Source organism: Drosophila ananassae, chromosome 3L (assembly GCF_017639315.1).
Source record: "Drosophila ananassae strain 14024-0371.13 chromosome 3L, ASM1763931v2, whole genome shotgun sequence".
In the NCBI taxonomy this organism is placed as follows: Eukaryota; Metazoa; Arthropoda; class Insecta; order Diptera; family Drosophilidae; genus Drosophila; species Drosophila ananassae.
This window is the reverse complement of record NC_057929.1, coordinates 14,891,235-14,909,491: the sequence shown is the minus strand read 5'-3', so window position 1 is coordinate 14,909,491 and position 18,257 is coordinate 14,891,235. Positions and strand designations below refer to the sequence as shown.

The 18,257-nt window shown below is 47.2% G+C and overlaps 4 protein-coding genes across 10 annotated transcripts; 2 read left to right on the top strand and 2 right to left on the bottom strand.

The window, feature by feature from the left end:
* Nucleotides 1–2,228: 2,228 nt before the first annotated feature.
* On the top strand, nucleotides 2,229–4,834 carry LOC6494212. Its single transcript, XM_001960705.4, has 2 exons — nucleotides 2,229–2,423; nucleotides 4,340–4,834. Exons 1-2 carry the CDS (start codon nucleotides 2,367–2,369, stop codon nucleotides 4,712–4,714), a joined length of 432 nt encoding a protein of 143 aa, XP_001960741.1. The 5' UTR covers nucleotides 2,229–2,366; the 3' UTR covers nucleotides 4,715–4,834.
* On the bottom strand, nucleotides 2,658–3,523 carry LOC6496350 (WAP, Kazal, immunoglobulin, Kunitz and NTR domain-containing protein 2). Its single transcript, XM_001960706.3, has 4 exons — nucleotides 3,368–3,523; nucleotides 3,214–3,276; nucleotides 2,972–3,145; nucleotides 2,658–2,901 (listed from the first exon to the last, which is right to left on the bottom strand). Exons 1-4 carry the CDS (start codon nucleotides 3,369–3,371, stop codon nucleotides 2,801–2,803), a joined length of 342 nt encoding a protein of 113 aa, XP_001960742.2. The 5' UTR covers nucleotides 3,372–3,523; the 3' UTR covers nucleotides 2,658–2,800.
* Nucleotides 4,835–5,595: 761 nt separating the features above from the next.
* Nucleotides 5,596–12,978, bottom strand: LOC6496348 (polycomb protein Asx). 7 transcript variants are annotated; one of them, XM_032450131.2, is made up of 11 exons: nucleotides 12,404–12,977; nucleotides 11,736–12,079; nucleotides 10,703–11,672; nucleotides 10,034–10,640; nucleotides 9,880–9,972; nucleotides 9,739–9,813; nucleotides 8,896–9,671; nucleotides 7,475–8,833; nucleotides 7,093–7,416; nucleotides 6,811–7,036; nucleotides 5,596–6,406 (listed from the first exon to the last, which is right to left on the bottom strand). In XM_032450131.2, exons 2-11 carry the CDS (start codon nucleotides 11,999–12,001, stop codon nucleotides 6,048–6,050), a joined length of 5,055 nt encoding a protein of 1,684 aa, XP_032306022.1. In that variant the 5' UTR covers nucleotides 12,002–12,079; nucleotides 12,404–12,977; the 3' UTR covers nucleotides 5,596–6,047. The 7 variants fall into 7 exon arrangements, with proteins under 7 accessions (XP_032306022.1, XP_032306020.1, XP_014763777.1 ...); XM_032450129.2 differs by having other exon boundaries at nucleotides 12,746–12,977; XM_014908291.3 differs by having other exon boundaries at nucleotides 6,811–7,033; nucleotides 12,746–12,977.
* A 442-nt stretch (nucleotides 12,979–13,420) lies between these two features.
* Nucleotides 13,421–18,235, top strand: LOC6494213 (cleavage and polyadenylation specificity factor subunit 1). The gene is made up of 4 exons (XM_001960702.4): nucleotides 13,421–14,391; nucleotides 14,449–15,012; nucleotides 15,076–15,561; nucleotides 15,622–18,235. Exons 1-4 carry the CDS (start codon nucleotides 13,558–13,560, stop codon nucleotides 18,103–18,105), a joined length of 4,368 nt encoding a protein of 1,455 aa, XP_001960738.1. The 5' UTR covers nucleotides 13,421–13,557; the 3' UTR covers nucleotides 18,106–18,235.
* Nucleotides 18,236–18,257: the final 22 nt, after the last annotated feature.

Sequence of the window (18,257 nt, the reverse complement as noted above, 5' to 3'; positions counted from 1 at the left end):
ATGAGTGGGATATCAGAGCAATTATTCAAATATCATTAACATAATCTGGGCTATTCGTTGGCCATTCATGCCCACAAAATATGAATGCAAATCAAAAGGTCATTGAATCACCCACAAAAGCCTAAAGAGCTACATCATTTGTATGGCTGGCCCGCCAAGTCCGCAAGCTCACATAAATAATTAACAAATTTTGATTTAAAATGTCAAATTGCCATAGCCCTGAGCTAAATCCATGGCTCTGAAGACGCACAGACAAAAAACCAGACATCGTTTGCATAAAAACTCTGATAAAAAATGGAGCTCGAAAGCCATTTGTCAATGGAACGCCTTCTCCGAAGCCACTCTCGTATGCGAATAAGGAGGGGGAGTCGGTATCTGACATAGGTGATAGCTGACGTGCTAATTAGCCAAGACAGTGCCATAAACACGGCAAATGTTTGAAGATCTTTCGCTTCCTTCCTGACCTTCCCTCTGTCGGATCTTTCACCGCTTGACCACAACACTCTCCGCCTCTTTCTCCGCCGTATTGTGGCCAACGTCTCATCGGGCCGGTCATTAAGCCAACAATGTATAATCAAAAAATGATCGGTAACCAACCTGATGACTTGGAGCGGTCTCTCACCTTGAGCCTTTTATATTGATTTCAGTGTTCAAGCCAAAAGACACCAAGAGAAATTGGGGATAGCAGCAAATAGTAACAAGATACATCTCTCAGATACTAAACTCTTATATCTTTTTCTCTCTGTGCATTTCACCAAAAAAAAACTTGTCTTTCATCTGGATATCATGAGACTTCATTCGTGCCACTGCAATGGCATTAAAGAAAAATAGTAAAAAATAAACAGAAACGAAAGAAATAGTTTACTAAACTCTTATTACATCGAGGGAAGGTGGGTAAGTGCTCGGTACGATTCATAGAAAGCCCACTGTACGAACTGGAAAGTGGAACGAACGGATGTCCAACGAATAAGCATGCGCACTGTGGGCCACAAAAGTGGGACTGGGACCGCGTCGGACTACTGGGCATGACCAAAACCGATCATCCCAGAAACGTGAAAAAAATTAATAACTAACTTTGTTAGTTCTTGGCAGTCAAGCGTTTAACGGTTTATGGGTCTCATATACATAGTTATTATATTTAAAATGTTAAGTATTGTTAAGTTATTAAGTTTAGTACTTAATAGCATCATAAATTTAATTTTATTAAGGTCAAAACTATGATTATTTTAAAAGTTAAGGAAGCTGGCTCTTCCTTCTTTGTAGTTTATTTTATTTTTTTCAACAAGCTTATATACCCATTCCACCTGTTTCCCAATAATAGGTTGCCCAACACCTTCAGTTCACCCAACAATCCATTAGCATCTTCACCCCAGTTGACAAAACAAAGCCCATAAAATGTGTAATTCAATTAAGCTAAATCAGTCGCAGATATTTCCCAATTCTTCCACTGTAGATCTCCCAGATAGGTGAGGCCCCAAATTGCAATCCCAATCCGAATCCCATTCCCAATCCCAATCCAATTCAAAAAAGGGTGCCCCAGACACAACGTAATGCTCCACTTACTTCCTCGAAAACAGCGAAAAAGCGAGCACTAACACAGATATACCATTTGGGGCTTTCAATTTGCACAAAACTCCACATAAATTACATAAGTTGACCATAAAAAGCTAGAGGAGGGAGGGGAAAGGGGGCAGGTGGAAAAGAGACCGTCACTTACAGGAGACGAAGAAGAAGACGCCGCAGAATAGGTGCGGTAAGTGCACCTCTTTTTTTTTTTTTGGGTTGAGGGTTTTTTTTGGAGCGGTTTTTAATTTTTTGGTTGTATTTTATTTATTTATTTTTTTTGAAAAACTGGTCGACTGGATGACCTTGAGATGCTGAGCGGCGTCTGACATTTTTCAGATAGCCCGCTTACGCAATGGCCCGATTCCGATTCCGATCTTCTTCTTTTTCTCGTCCGGCGGCCCCATCTACACGAAAGTCAACAAATTGCAGTCAGCTCCCCCTCTTAAACAAAAAAAAAAAAACGATTGCAAAATTACATTTGAAGTTGAGTTTTTCCCCCAACAACAACCACATCAGCCATGGAAGATCTTTGGCTTGTCAAAAATGTAAACACCGAAAAGTCAGCAGGGGGGATGGGGAGCATAAGAAAGAAAAAAAAAAAAAAAAGAGTAATAATAAATAAAATAAAAGCGAAGCGACGCCGCTGCCGACGCTGGCAGCCAGGTTTTTGGCCAGGTCTCAAGTGTGATATAAAAGCCGGGCCACAACCCGCTCAACGATCCACAGTCCAAAGTCGCTTGCAGCGCCAAGACATCCCCAGTGCAGAGAGTCGAGACCTCGAAAAAAAAAATCCTAAAAAAATGTTCAAATACGTGTTGATCGCCAGCCTGCTGGTCACAATTGCCTTCGCAGCTCCCGTGAGTGTTTCAAAAAAATTTCAAAAACTCAAAATAATAGAAAAACTGGACTAGAACTGGATTAGAAACCAAAAAGAATATTCTCGTGAAAAGGAAATAATCTAATATTGTGTTTTTAAAGCAATAGTTTGCTTATTAGCAAGATTTTTAACTCCAAGTTTTCGAAAGTGATTTTTCGAAAAAATCATAACCTAAAAACGTAAAAGCTCTCCACTTTTCTAAAGAAACAATAGCTTTGAGCAGAATAGATAAGATATCATTTTATTTCAAACAGGCAGGGCCTAATCAAGTTCAATATAACAAGTCATTTTTGTGAATATCTAAGTGAGTAAGCATTTCTCTCAGTGTTAATGCGGATACACGAGGCTCCAAGGCTATCAAGATCGCACGCACTTGGGTCGCTTCGTGCTGCGATCCATTTCGCATTTCTCGAAGCTGCCGCACTTGACATTGCCACAATAAGAGCCAGAAGAGCCACCTAAAAAATGGTTTTAAATTTGATAAATTTTTTATTCAATTTATTAGATAGAATTAAGAGATAATCTCACTGTTCTTGCTGCCAAAAGGCGACTTGTCGGCTCCGGAATTGCTGAGAAGGTTGGGTTGCACGCAGCTGCGACCGTTGCACAGATTGGGGCAGCACTTACCGCCACTGGTGCTGCACTCGCTGTCGTGCAGGCACTTGGGGGTACAGTTCAAGACCTTGGTGGACGATGGGCAGTCTGTTCCAAAAGAGGCCAGAATGGATATGAAAAAAGCTCTGTTTGAAAGCTAAAAATTCCCCACTTACCACCAGCAGCCAGTGCTGCAACCACACAGGCGGCCAGCAGGAGAAAGACAAAGCCCAGTTTAGCTGCAACATGTGGGATGTTAATGTTAAAGCCAAATTCTCACCGGTTCCGCATTTCGTGCGAATTGTATTTTTTTTTTCATTTTAGACCTACCCATAATTATAGTTGTGGATATTTGGTTAGTTGAACGTCCGCTTCGCTACTATAGTCAACATCGACTGTCGTTCATCGGGCTTTATATGCCCCGATCGGCTGTTTCGAGTCGAACAAGTTTTCTGGTTATTTTGTATTTTCCATTTTTTTTTCCATTTTTTTTTTTTAATTTTTACCTCCCCACCTTGCCTTGAAGCCGAGGTACTAAAAACAAAGGAATGAAAAAAAAAATACGTGCAAAAACAACCGTGAACATACAAGGCACTTATCATTTTGACTTTGAATTTACATATAAACAGGATCGGTATAGCCGATAACTAAAGGCGCTACACGAACTTGAATATTTTTATCAGAAATTAAACATAGAACTTGCCAATAAAATATTTAAAAAAATTAAGCTCTTTTAACGAGAATTGTTTTTGGGAATATTTTTCTAATTGTAGGTAGTTTAGAAAATCGTAAGACCCTTTACTTTATAGATATATGTGTAAAGATAACTCAACTACATCGACATCTTTCAATTACTATTTCCGTTCAGGCATTCAAGCAGAAGACAAATTGAATTCGCCTGGGGCAGGAAAAAAATAATTCAAAAAGTCACAAAGATTCATTACTTTGTCACTCCCGAGCTTCTTAAAGTTTTCTATAATGATATAACATATTTTTTTTACTAAAAGTCATTGGATTTAATGAAATTATTGATTTGAGAATGAACTTTCTTGACACCAGAATCATATAACTTAGGCCTATTAGAGTTCTTGATCGATGGGAAGGGGAAACTTAGAAACCCATCTAACCGAACCAAAAATTTCGAAACTCAAATCAAAAACAAGTTCGAGTAATTTGAATATTTTACATGAATTTTTAAAGAGCCAAAGGGGTGTGTCCGTCGTCCCTGTGTATAGCTTATGATTCAGAAACTCTAATTTTCTATAATATATTTTTATAAAAATATATCCTTTTTTTTTCCAGCGTGAAGAAACCGAACAGGAAAGACTAGACCGGGAGGAACTGGAGCGCTACCAGAATGAAAATGCCCAGTACGCTTTCAACTCCAAGGTGGATGACCAGATCAACGATGGACAGATCATCCGGGAAGAGGAGCGTGAGGGTGGCACTGTGCGCGGTAAATACAGCTACTTCGATGGCTTTGTGAAGCGCACCGTGGAGTACATCGCCGACAAGGACGGCTACAGGGTGCTCAAGGACACGATGGAGGATGTTGGCAATGGCCCCCAGTTCAATCCCGAGGGCCAGGCCGATGTTGAGGGATCCCTCATCGGCAAGTACTCCATCAAGCTGGACAAGGATGATGACGAGAAGCACTACAAGGATATACACGCCTAATGGGGATTAGTTCTAGGATTTCTAACATTTAGAAATGGACTGAATACTTTGTAACTTACCAACGTTCGAGCAAAACACTTGTACTTTTTTTCACTCAAATAAAAAAGAAATAATTTAAAATTGTTACTTCATTACTTTACTTTCGTAGAATATCGAATTGAATTGAAAGATTCTCCATCGTAGTTTGTTTTTTCAAAATTTATTTGTAATAATGTTTATTTTTATTGGTTAATTTTGCGTTGAGTGCATCTAGGAGCAAAATGTTCATTTGTTTTTGAATTTGGTTTTACCTCGCCATGGATTTGAATCGGATTTTGCTGATCATTCGCTTGCTATATAGTTCATATATAGTTTTGTCTCGTATGCTGTTCGTTTATAGTTCAAATTGATGTTTTGTATCTTTTATAGGTTGCATTGTATTTTTGTATTATCAACAGTTTTCACTTAATATATAGGGTGTTGTTGTGTATCGAAATCATTTACGTGTATTACAATTACGTTTATGCGTCTATATACTAAAGAAATGTGGGCGTGAAGAGTCTTAGAATGCTTAGGTGTGTGTGTGGGTGTTTGTCGGGTGGAGAAATACTAACTTAGGTAAGAGAATTACAAATTAAATCCTGGGCACTATGGCCCCAGGGTTATGACCGACCAATTACATTAAGAATATTTCATAAATTACACAACTATATTATATGTATTGTATCAATAAGTGTATTGATCGATTTGATGCATTCATAAAACGAACAAACATAATCTCGCACACACTGCGAATAAATTATAAAAATATATCCATTGTTACTCTAACATTATATGCACTCTATAGTATTCCATATAAATTACATTTTTTAAACATAAATATTTACACAAGAGTCGGCGTCTTTAAATCATAGTTTCCCCCTACAGGTGTACAGGTGTACTTTTCATTAACCATACATACTTTTTGTAGTAATTACAATGAGAGTGTTGCTTGCTTTAGAGTGGTGTGCCTGTGATATCCATTCAAAAATCACAAAAATCAACGAGTATCTCAAGGGATACGCAACAAGCACAAAATACACAACATAGCTTGCACTTAAGCCTTCCATCTAATCCTTTATCTTTATACAAAATGTGTCTCGAACTGCCTAAGCCTAACTGCCTGCCTAAGCCTGGTGGCTTAGATTACATGAGTTGCGTATGAATTAAAATATACATTTATGTGTATGTGGGGTGTCTGTGCGTAAGCCTCATGCACTGGCATTCCTCTTACTTAGTGCTTAGTGCTTCAAACGGCAAACATCCGGGGTGCGTCGGTCGGGGATCTCTAACTAACAATAATGCGTTATCCATCTCATCTGATCACGCACGCCACGCACAGCTTCGACGAACCGATGCAGTCGTCGTGACAGAAGGCGCCGCACTGCTGGCAGATCACCATCGCGTTGAGCGAACATGCGCAGTTGTTGGGTGTTGTGTTGGCGTCGTTTCCCGGCGGGGTGTTCTCACCACTCACATTCTGCTGCATCTGCAGCAGGGGATGTTGCAATGTCTGCGACTGCTGCTGCGCCGGTTGGTGGTTGACAACAGGCGACACTGATGTTGCACCTCCTCCAGAGTTGGTCACGGCAAGGTAATTGTTTCCAGCTTCCATGAGAGCGACTGCCGGGGAGTTGGTGTTGTTGCCCTCGGCGATGTAGGCGATATTGGTGCCTATGGTATTAGAATCAATTAGCAAATCGAATGGCAACAGCAGGAGTTTACTATCTAGTTACATACTTACTAACAAATCAACAAATCTATGAAATGTAAATGTGTTTAGTTATGAACAGCTTAGTAATGGCCATACAAACTCTAATCTATCACTAAACAGTTCTCAAAATCAATGAAAAATAAAGGTTTCTAGGAAAAGAAATCAAATAAAAACTTCCTTTTTCAAATACTAGCTTCATCGTTTAGGACAACATGCAATCTAAGACTTCAATCTAGGATCTAGTTTTAGAACTAAAGACTGCGTGCCAATTATGGTATGGTTTCATGACCAGCGAGTGGATGAATTTGATGGACGGTGAATTGGAAAACGTACCTCTCTAACCACTAATAATACACCAATTTACCTGCAGCGATATTGCGCCGCACAATATTCGTGGCGGCGCCCACATTGGCCAGCTGCTGCTGCGGCTGCTGTTGCAGCTCGTGCTGGTGCATAGCATCTGTGGCAGTTATTGTTGGCGCCATGACGTTGCCACTGCCAGCGGTTGTATCCACCGACGCTGGACGCCCGCGTCCACTCATTGATATGCCGTTGAGGCTGTGCAGTGGATTCTGAACAGTGACGAACTGCTGCAAGGCAAAGAGGTTGTAGGCTTCAGATTCCAACGAAAGGACTCACAGCTTACCTGGTTCTGATGAAGTGGCGGAGCACTGGACGCCCTTGGCGCCTGATTGTCGGCTGCTCCCACATTGGCCCGATGCACCAAAACATACTGCCCGCTGCCGTTTTGGTGAATTATTTGCTCCGTGGCCGCCTGCTGCGGATTCTGTGCCACCGGAGCAGTTGCTGCCTGATGATGGGCCTGCTGCTGCTGGAGCAATTGCAGCTGCTGGGGAGTGGCTGTGGCAGCACCTGGTCCTGGCGTGAACACGTGCCGTATCAGAGTGGGAGAGGGCTTCCTTGGGACGTACTTCTTACGCGGAAAGCCACTCATTCGATGACCAATAACCTGAAAGAAAGGAGTCTTAGGAAGCCTGTTTTGAAATCTTAGATCTGTCACAGCGCACCTTATACACTCCTGGACGTCCGACGCCCATCACATTGGGCGGAAGTCCCGCTGGAATCTGCCCAGTGGCGGCAGCTCCGCTAACCATCAACTCCTCCTGCTTGATGATGTTTTGCGGAGGTGCTGCCGCCGCCACAGTGGCTGCCACATTCCCACTGGCAGCCGACATGCTGGCTATCGGAGCAGCCGTCACTGTTGATGGGCTCAGGGAGACGGGTGCTGCTGCCGTAGAGGGCGTCGGCTGCTGTTGTTGGTTGATGATGGCGGCAGGGGGTCGCAGCTGGGCCTTCAAGTTCTCCCGATTGGGACTATTCTGGATGACAGCCTGGCAGATCTGATAGCTGCGCTCCAGGTTCACCGCACCCGGCGGCAACTTGTTGCTGGTGGCCTTGCGCCCCTTACCCGTCGGCTGCATCTTTGGCTGCATTCGTTGCTGGGCAATGGTGGTTGGTACTCCGGAGAGTGGCAGAGGTTTCATGGTTAGGGAATTGGGTATCGTCGGCAAATGTTGCACATTGCTGTTGTGATTGGCCAACTGCTGTTGCTGTTGCTGGGGCTGCTGCTGCGGCTGTTGCGGGGCAGGTACAGGCGACGATTGCTGCTGTTGCGCGGCTGTCACAGCAACAACACTGGCGTAGGCGGACGGAATCGTTGTGGAATTAGCTGTTGTTGTTGCTGTGGTAGGCGATGCAGTGGCAGTTCGCGTCATGGAGATTATGTTCAGCGGTTTGCTGATGAATTTCGCCTGTGTTGTGGTTGGCAGAACATTCTGCTGTTGCTGCTGCTGCAGAAGATTGTTGTTGGCTGCCTGCGCCATTAGTTGCCGCTGAAGTTGGGCCTGTTGCAAGGCAAACTGTTGGAGTTGCTGCTGCTTTTGCTGAACAGCGGCTTGCTGCTGCTGTTGTTGCTGCTGCTGCTGCTGTTGTTCCAGTTGTTGCTGTTGTGCCAGCAGGTTGGGGGTCAAGAAGGGCTGGCCGCCATTGCGAAGAGTCACAGGCAGTGTCTTGGGCAGAGCATTGCTACTCGTGGCCTGCTGTTGTTGCTGCTGCGCGGCAGCCGCTTGCAATGTGAACTGTTGCAAGATCTGTTGGCGTTGCTGTTGCAGCAGAAAGTTGCCAATTATCTGGCCATTGGAATCAACCAGAATCTGACGTTGTTGCGGTCCAGTAGGCTGATTGTTCTGCTGCTGCTGTGCCGGTTGCTGCGGCAACTGATTTATGGTCAGACTGCTGCTGCTGCTACAGAGACTGAGGTTGTTGCTGCTGTCGTTGCTGTTGCTGCTGTTGGTGATCACAGTGCTGGACACTTCCATTTCTGCAGCCGACATAGGCACCGCATCGCACACCATCTCCTGGGCGATCTACAGAAGTCATAGAAGTCATTAATAAGGTAACTTACTCTCCAAAGATATCTTAAACCCACCTCGCTTCCGTACTCGTTGTGGGCTTGTGGCATAAACGAATGCTGCGCCAGGTGCACCATATCCTGGATATGCAGTTGCTGCTGCTGGTGTTGCTGTTGCTGTTGGTGTTGCTGCAACTTCTCCACTATCTGGCTCACTGCATCGCTGTCATCCTCTATCAGCTGCTGCTCCGGATGCTCCTCGGCAATGCACTCCACCACGTCATCGTCGTCCTCTTCCTCCTCCTCCTCTTCCTCGTCGTCCTCCACCTCATCCTCAATCACATCCTGGCAGCCATCGTTGTCCAGTATATCCTCTATGACCACACCATCGTGCTCTCCGTCTATCAGATTAATGGACTCGTGGTTCTGATCAGCCCCCGTTCCGGATGACTGCGAACTGCTCAGCTTGATGTCGCCAAAGTTCCAATCGTGCTGCACGTGCTGATACATTTCATTGGAGTTCAACTCCACGGGTATGTCCTGTGGCTGCTGTTGCAGCTTGGCAACTGTTGGCAGTATGGCCTCTACAGTAGCCAGAGTGGACTCAGTTGCTGTGGTCAGTGTCAACGGAGCCGATCCCAAGGGTAGTGATGATGTGGTGGGCGCTGTGGCCGTTGTTGAGCTGGAGTTGCTGCTCGAGCAGGACGACGACATGGAGGAGGAGGACAAGGTACAACTGGTGGATGTTATCGAACTCGCTGGCGTCGAACCAGAAGTAGAGCTGGCAATAGGAATCGGTGAGTCGTCGAGCTTATCGCTCTGCTCCTCCATTTTCAGAATTGTGTTTGTCGCCGCTGGAATGGAAAATAAAACAATGAATTGAAAATTTTTTTAAAATAAATGCGATCTGCAGGTGTTTACTGTTAGATGAAGACGATGACGATGATGATGTGAAGTAGCTGTGCGTGATGGCAGATGGATCAGTCGGGAAATAGGCTAACCACAAATGAGAGTTCATTTTAAAGACTGATAAGGCTTAAAAGTAAAAGTGAAAGAACAAACCGTGATCGATGGTATCCGCAAAGACGTAGTCGTGACTGTTAGTTGCCGTTGTGTGATTCTCATTGTTTAAATTGTCCAAAGGCTCTTTGGTTTCTAAATTGAAAGGAAAAACAATGAAAACGAGCCCATATAGAGGCTTTCCAATGAAACTCACCAGCTGCTAGTTCAACGCTTTGGAAGTAGCTTACGAACTGGTTAACCACCTCCGGATTGGTTGGCAGCGACTCCGGCAGTGCTACTGCTGCCTTTGCTGGGGTAACCGCGGCAATCGCAGCCATCGCTGGCTGCACCAACTCCACCACATCCTCGTCCTGATCCATGGCAACGATAGCGACCTCTCCACTGCACTCAGATGGCTCGATTTTATCACAGGTACTGTTGATAAGTGGCTGCTGCTGGTGGTTCTCCTCCTTGATGTCTGTATCCGTTGCGATCTGATGGTCCACAACGTCCGCTTCAGAGACCACAATAGGAACCATTTCGACTTCGATTTTCGGTTGCTTGCTGTCCTTTGATGTGCTGGGCAGCTCCTCCGTATCTGGATCGTCGTCCAATGTGATAGTGGTTATCGATGTGGGGGTCTGGCGCCGTTGCTTCGATGGACTGCTCGATGGACGTTTAAGAATTCGACGCTGCTGCTCGGTCAGCACATTGTTCTGATGATGCTGGCTGGTGTGGGCGTGACAAATGGCAGGAGGCGTGGTTGTATTGGCTGTAGCTACTGTAGTGTTTGTGGCTGCTGTCATTTCGCACTTTGTGCTCTGTGAGAATAAAAGAAAAGAGGTAATAACTGCAAGTAGACTTTACTGAAAGATGAACTTACCAAATCAAATTTTAATTCAGTCTCATTATCACATGTTGCTTGTTGTTGCTGCCGTCGCGGTTGTGTAGCTGGTGGTGGCTTGGACTCACTCTTGATGTTTGCCAGAAGCTTCTGCTCCTCCTGCTTAACTTTGCCCCGGGAGTTCTTCTCGCCCCAGTATGGCTCGAAATGCTTCAATTTCCAGGGATCGAGCTTATTCTTTTCGCGCTCAGCCTCCGTTTTGAGCTTCAGCTGGTTCTCGGGCGTGAATTCCCCTTCGCTCAGCCGCTCCCTCCACTCCACGGAGGCGCGCGAGAAGAACTCGTTGGTCAGGCAGGACGCGCTCAGCCGTATAGCCTCCGAGGAGCCGCTGCCGCTGGGCATCTCCACCTCACTGGCCTCGCGATCCACGCTCGGCAGCAGCTGAATGAGATTGTATTGATAGAGCGGCGGTAGCAGCGAGAACGTTTGCTTGTTGAGCAGCGCTCTTAGGTTCGTTGAGGCCAGGATCGAGTCTGGCGTCTCCAGGTCGATCTTTCCGTCCTTCGTCTGTTCGATTTGCGCCGCAGTGGTTAGCTTCTTGTTGTTCCGGCGCCGGGGCTTCACACTGAAACCGGGTATTGAGGCCAACACCTCGCGCATGGTGTTGGCTTGCGAAGAGCCACCGCCCTTGCTGCCTGGCGAGTGCGCCGAGTTAGCATTGCCGCCGGCAGCAGCTCGTGCTTGGGCAGCCGCCGCTGCCGCCGCCTCCGCTGCTGCTGCTGCCTCTGCAGCGGCGGCCGCAGCAGCCGCTTTAGCCTGTTGCTGCTGCTGGATGCGTCGGCTGCTGATCCATCGGGCGGGCGGAGCAGTTGTCGATGTGGGCGCGGTGCTGACCGAGACTGAGGGGGGAGGTTGCGTGCCTGGCAGTATGGTCAGACCACTGTCACTGGGCGCCAAAGGCTTCTTTTCAGGTGGTATTGGCTTAACGATTATACGTGGTAGGTGGCGTCTGCAAGGAGGCGATGGAATATTAGTACCAGGACACGAACTCATAACGCAAATGTCAACTCACCTCAGACTGTGGGTGTGCTTGGTTGTGGGCGACGCATCCGGCGGCTGCTCCAGGGCCAGAGGATCCCTCTCGTCGTCGTCCACCAGGTTTACGTGTTCCATTATCAACGGAGGCGGAGCAGAAGCCACCAGGGACTGGTGGGGCTGCTGCTGCTGCTGCTGGTGAGGCTGCTGCAGCGGTTGGGGCTGCAGGTGATCCGCTTGTGGAATGAGAAGTTGTGGGTGCTGCGACGTCGACGTCGTCGTATCCGGCGTTATGGTTTTCATTTTAAATCTTTCTTCCTAACTATTTACAGCGAACTTTTATTCCATGTGTCCATATCAGGCGAGTTTCTTCCGCACATACTGCAATTAAAGAAAGGATAAAAATTATGAATTGGTTTTAATTTCAATTTTTAAGTAAGTTTTTAAGTTTCTACACGAAATGGAAGCAAAAACTGGCATTTAAAAATCTCCACTTTTCCACTCTGTTGAATTATTCAAAATTTAAAGCTTCCTCTGCTCGACTGGGCTAAGGAAAAAGGGTGTTTTGGGGGGTTTCCTTGCTCCTGCCGCGAAGCTTTACAATTCGAACCATCCCACCGAGCTAATATTAAGTCCATTACCCGGGCAGAGGGTAATTATGGTGGCCTTATTTATTCCACAACTATTCTGATAGGCGGCACTAACCTGGCCAGCAGCAGTATTGTCCATTTTAAGACAAACTGTCTGTATAATTTTAACGTTGCGCCCTTTATATATGCACTGCCATCTGTGTGTATGTATGTATGTATGTTTCCCCCAGCGAATGTGCGGGTGTGTGTGGTTCTTTTTTTTTTTTTTTTTATTCTATATGTAATCGGATTGCGGCAATGCAGATATTTTCAGTTTACTAGGTCTTTGCTTTAACTATTCTCTGAAGTCTTTTCCCTTTTATATTTCAAAAATTAATATTTTTTTCTCACGCACGCACACACACACACACGCACACTATTACACCATTGAGAAGGAACGTAGAAAAATTGTTTATACTTGTAGAAAAAAGGCCTTCAGCAGGTTGCGTCCTTATCATGCGGCTGGTTTTCGCCTATCGCTAAGCAGTAACTTTTGCATAATCCATATTTCCGTTCCGTTATTGGCTCACTAAATTAAATATTGAATGGGGTAAATGTGAATCCAAAAACACACAAACAAAAGCAACTACGCTGTACTCTAGAGGTGCAGAAAACATCGATGGAAACATCGATACCTCGATGCTTTGGAAAAATGAAAAACATCGATGTTTATTTTTGACCATCGATGATTCGGTACCATCATTTTAAGAAGAAGAAGAATCAATAAAAGAGTGTAAAGGTTTGTAATTTGTAATGTGTCCAAACATCGATGTTTCTGCACCTATACTGTACTCGTTTCGTATTCGTGCTAGGGATGTCGATATTTATATCGTCATATTTTCTCACCTATCGTATATCAATTTATGGGGAAACATATTTGCTGCCTGGTCACACTACGGTAACTGCACCATCCCCAACATGTTTCACACGACATGTTGCGTATGATGCAGTTGCGCGGTTCTTTTTCTTTATTTAAAATTTTAATATAGGAAAATGATAAACTAAGAGAATATAAGATGTATTTGGCAATAATATTATGTAAATTTTAGATCTAAAAGTCGTTTAAAGTATTATGGATGGAAGAGGATGATTGTCAATGATATGACCTTTTCTTGGCCGGCTCATTGCCTTTCAACAGTCTGGCAGCATTGTGCAGAGCGTTGTTTTTATTGCACTATGTGAGCAAAATTTTTAAATCCGGCTCATAGAAATAAAAGACAGACAAACGCGATGTTTTCGATGTGCAAACAGACTCACCCCGCCACCGCGGTGGAGTTCTCGATCGCGTGCCGTTTCTTCAACAACCTGGAAGAGAATCTGGTGGTGGCGGGCGCCAATGTGCTCAAGGTGTACCGCATTGCACCCAACGTGGAAGCCGGTCAGCGCCAGAAGCTGAATCCCACCGAGATGAGGGTCGCTCCCAAGATGCGACTCGAGTGCCTGGCCACCTACACCCTCTACGGCAACGTGATGTCGCTGCAGTGTGTCTCCCTCGCCGGTGCCATGCGGGATGCCCTGCTGATTAGCTTCAAGGACGCCAAGTTGTCGGTTCTGCAGCACGATCCGGATACCTATGCCCTCAAGACTCTCTCCCTTCACTACTTCGAAGAGGAGGACATACGTGGTGGCTGGACAGGCAGATACTTCGTGCCCGTAGTCCGTGTAGATCCGGACTCGAGGTGTGCGGTTATGCTTGTCTATGGGAAGCGTCTAGTAGTGCTCCCATTCCGCAAAGACAACACTCTGGATGAGATCGAGTTGGCCGACGTGAAGCCCATAAAGAAGGCGCCAACTGCAATGGTCACTCGTACTCCCATTATGGCCTCGTATCTGATAGCACTGCGGGACCTGGACGAGAAGATCGACAACGTGCTGGACATTCAGTTTCTACATGGCTACTATGAGCCCACACTGCTCATCCTCTACGAACCGGTTCGCACATGTCCGGGCAGGATCAAAGTACGCTCCGACACCTGCGTCCTGGTTGCCATCTCGCTGAACATCCAGCAGCGAGTGCATCCTATTATCTGGACTGTCAACAGTCTGCCCTTCGATTGCCAGCAGGTGGGTCTAAAAATATAGCTCTTGTTCTTTAAAACTAAAACTTGATCCTCTTTCCAGGTCTATCCCATACAAAAGCCCATTGGTGGCTGCTTGGTAATGACCGTAAACGCAGTGATCTACCTCAACCAAAGTGTTCCTCCGTACGGCGTTAGTCTGAACAGCTCGGCGGACAACAGTACTAGCTTCCCGTTGAAGCCGCAGGACGGAGTCCGCATCAGCTTGGACTGCGCCAACTTTGCCTTCATCGACGTGGACAAGCTGGTGATCTCACTGCGAACTGGTGATCTTTATGTGCTCACTCTTTGTGTAGATTCCATGCGGACTGTCAGGAACTTCCACTTCCACAAGGCTGCCGCCAGTGTTCTGACCAGCTGCATATGCGTGTTGCACTCGGAGTACATCTTCTTGGGCTCGCGTCTAGGAAATTCGTTGCTTCTGCACTTCACCGAGGAGGATCAGAGCACGGTAATTACGCTGGACGACGTGGATCAGCAGGCGGATCAGCAGCTGCAGCGCCAGCAGTCCGAGGACCAGACTCTGGATGAGATTCTTGATGTGGATCAGCTTGAATTGGCTCCCACGCAAGCTAAGTCAAGGCGCATCGAGGACGAGGAACTAGAGGTTCTTAAGCATAGAATTATCTAAGTTAAAATATCTTTTCAAACATGTCTCTTGTAATCAAAGGTGTATGGTTCTGGAGCTAAAGCCTCTGTCCTCCAGCTGCGAAAGTTCGTGTTCGAGGTGTGCGACAGTCTCATCAACGTGGCGCCCATCAACTACATGTGCGCCGGAGAGCGAGTGGAGTTCGAGGAGGATGGAACCACCTTGAGGCCGCATGCGGAGAATCTGAACGATTTGAAGATCGAACTTGTGGCAGCCACAGGTCACAGCAAAAACGGAGCCCTTTCCGTTTTCGTCAACTGCATTAATCCGCAAATCATCACCAGCTTCGAGCTGGATGGCTGCCTGGATGTGTGGACGGTGTTCGATGATGCCACAAAGAAGACCTCTCGACACGATCAGCACGATTTCATGCTTCTTTCGCAGCGCAACTCAACATTAGTTCTGCAAACTGGCCAGGAGATAAACGAGATCGAAAACACGGGCTTCACAGTCAATCAGCCGACGATATTTGTGGGGAATCTGGGCCAGCAGAGGTTCATTGTCCAGGTGGGTTGGCTAACAGTGGTGTTCCCCCATTATTCCTCTAATACTTCTTTTATTTCTTAGGTCACTACTCGACATGTGAGACTTCTGCAGGGCACTCGCCTCATTCAGAATGTGCCCATTGATGTGGGCTCGCCTGTGGTCCAGGTGTCCATAGCTGATCCGTACGTGTGCCTGCGGGTGCTGAACGGACAGGTAATCACGCTGGCGCTGCGAGAGACGCGTGGAACACCCCGACTGGCCATCAACAAGCACACGATTAGTAGTTCGCCCGCCGTGGTAGCCATTTCCGCCTACAAGGATCTCTCTGGACTGTTTACGGTGAAGGCGGACGACGTCAATCTGACGGGCAGTTCGAGCAGTGCCTTCGGCCACAGCTTCGGTGGCTACATGAAGGCGGAGCCCCATATGAAAGTGGAGGACGAAGAGGACCTGCTCTACGGCGATGCAGGCAATGCCTTCAAAATGAACAGCATGGCTGACTTGGCCAAGCAATCCAAGCAGAAGAATTCCGACTGGTGGCGACGTCTGCTGGTGCAGGCGAAGCCCAGCTACTGGCTGGTGGTTGCCCGTCAGAGCGGCACCCTTGAGATCTACTCCATGCCGGATATGAAGCTGGTGTACTTGGTGAACGATGTGGGCAACGGAGCCATGGTTCTGACGGACGCCATGGAATTCGTTCCCATTTCTCTGACCACGCAGGAGAACTCCAAGGCTGGCATCGTGCAGGCTTGTATGCCGCAGCATGCGAACTCGCCACTGCCCCTGGAACTGACTGTCCTCGGCTTGGGCCTGAATGGGGAGAGACCTTTGCTGCTAGTGCGTACCCGAGTGGAGCTGCTCATCTACCAAGTGTTCAGATACCCGAAGGGTCATCTGAAGATTCGCTTCCGCAAGCTGGAGCAGCTGAATCTCATGGACCACCAGCCCTCCCACATCGAGTTGGACGAAAACGACGAGCGGGAGGAAATGGAATCATACCAAATGCAACCGAAATACGTCCAGAAGCTCCGGCCGTTCGCCAACGTGGGTGGGCTGTCCGGCATTATGGTGTGCGGCGTGAATCCCTGCTTTGTGTTCCTTACCTCCCGCGGAGAGCTTCGAATTCATCGACTTCTGGGCAATGGCGATGTCCGCAGCTTCGCCGCCTTCAACAACGTGAACATCCCGAACGGATTCCTGTACTTCGACACAACCTTCGAGCTGAAGATCTCGGTGCTGCCCAGTTATCTCAGCTATGATTCCACCTGGCCCATACGGAAGGTTCCTCTGCGATGCACGCCCAGGCAACTGGTCTACCACCGAGAGAATCGGGTGTACTGCCTGATCACCCAAAATGAGGAGCCGATGACCAAGTTCTATCGTTTCAACGGCGAGGACAAAGAGCTGTCGGAGGAGAGCCGGGGCGAGCGCTTCATCTACCCAATAGGATCGCAGTTCGAAATGGTTCTGATCTCACCGGAGACCTGGGAGATCGTGCCAGATGCCTCTATCCGATTTGAGCCGTGGGAGCACGTGACGGCCTTTAAGATCGTTAAACTGTCATACGAGGGCACCCGATCGGGTCTCAAGGAGTACCTGTGCATCGGGACGAACTTCAACTACAGCGAGGACATCACCAGCAGGGGCAACATTCACATATACGACATCATTGAGGTGGTTCCTGAACCGGGAAAGCCGATGACCAAGTTCAAGCTCAAGGAAGTCTTCAAGAAGGAGCAAAAGGGTCCTGTCTCAGCCATTTCCGATGTGCTTGGCTTTCTGGTCACTGGACTGGGTCAGAAGATCTACATCTGGCAGCTGCGGGACGGAGATCTCATCGGAGTAGCCTTCATCGACACGAACATCTATGTCCATCAGATCATCACGGTGAAGTCTCTGATCTTCATAGCGGATGTCTACAAGTCCATATCCTTGCTGCGCTTCCAGGAGGAGTACCGCACCCTGTCCCTGGCTTCGCGGGACTTCAATCCCCTGGAGGTCTACGGCATCGAGTTCATGGTGGACAACTCCAATCTGGGCTTCCTGGTGACCGACGCCGAGCGGAATCTGATTGTCTACATGTACCAGCCGGAGGCCAGGGAGTCGCTGGGCGGACAGAAGCTCCTTCGCAAGGCGGACTACCACTTGGGCCAGGTGGTGAACACCATGTTCCGGGTGCAGTGCCACCAGAAGGGTCTGCACCAGCGCCAGCCCTTCCTCTACGAGAACAAGCACTTTGTGGTGTACGGCACTCTGGACGGAGCACTGGGCTATTGCCTGCCGCTGCCCGAGAAGCTCTACAGACGGTTCCTTATGTTGCAGAACGTCCTCCTGTCGTACCAGGAGCACCTGTGCGGCCTCAACCCGAAGGAGTATCGCACCATCAAGGCGGTTAAGAAACAAGGAATCAATCCCTCGCGCTGCATCATCGACGGCGACTTGATTTGGTCCTACCGGCTGCTGGCCAACTCGGAACGCAACGAGGTGGCCAAGAAGATTGGCACGCGGACGGAGGAGATCCTGTCCGATCTGCTGGAGATCGAGCGACTGGCGAGCGTCTTTTAGGCGCTAGTTAAGCGTTTAAGATGTAAAGTTTTAGAATAGCTCTTGTAATTTATGTTACGGATTGTAATTCGTTAGTAATTTTTAGTTTTGTAAACGAAGCGAAGTCACAACAAAGTATTTTGTTAAGTAACCAGCTGTTGTTGTCTATTTTC

Excerpts from the sequence above, each read along its gene's own strand:
- LOC6494213 (XM_001960702.4), top strand. The coding sequence starts at position 13,558 with ATGTTTTCGATGTGCAAACAGACTCACCCCGCCACCGCGGTGGAGTTC. Across the intron at positions 14,392-14,448 it reads TGCCCTTCGATTGCCAGCAG|GTCTATCCCATACAAAAGCC; the intron begins GTGGGTCTAAAA and ends TCCTCTTTCCAG. Across the intron at positions 15,562-15,621 it reads AGCAGAGGTTCATTGTCCAG|GTCACTACTCGACATGTGAG; the intron begins GTGGGTTGGCTA and ends TTTATTTCTTAG.
- LOC6496350 (XM_001960706.3), bottom strand. Across the intron at positions 3,146-3,213 it reads TGCAGCACTGGCTGCTGGTG|ACTGCCCATCGTCCACCAAG; the intron begins GTAAGTGGGGAA and ends CTTTTGGAACAG. Across the intron at positions 2,902-2,971 it reads GCCTTTTGGCAGCAAGAACA|GTGGCTCTTCTGGCTCTTAT; the intron begins GTGAGATTATCT and ends ACCATTTTTTAG.
- LOC6496348 (XM_032450131.2), bottom strand. The coding sequence starts at position 12,001 with ATGAAAACCATAACGCCGGATACGACGACGTCGACGTCGCAGCACCCA. Across the intron at positions 9,672-9,738 it reads GTCATCGTCTTCATCTAACA|CGGCGACAAACACAATTCTG; the intron begins GTAAACACCTGC and ends TTTCCATTCCAG. Across the intron at positions 7,417-7,474 it reads GACGTCCAGGAGTGTATAAG|GTTATTGGTCATCGAATGAG; the intron begins GTGCGCTGTGAC and ends CCTTTCTTTCAG.
- LOC6494212 (XM_001960705.4), top strand. The coding sequence starts at position 2,367 with ATGTTCAAATACGTGTTGATCGCCAGCCTGCTGGTCACAATTGCCTTC. Across the intron at positions 2,424-4,339 it reads CAATTGCCTTCGCAGCTCCC|CGTGAAGAAACCGAACAGGA; the intron begins GTGAGTGTTTCA and ends TTTTTTTTCCAG.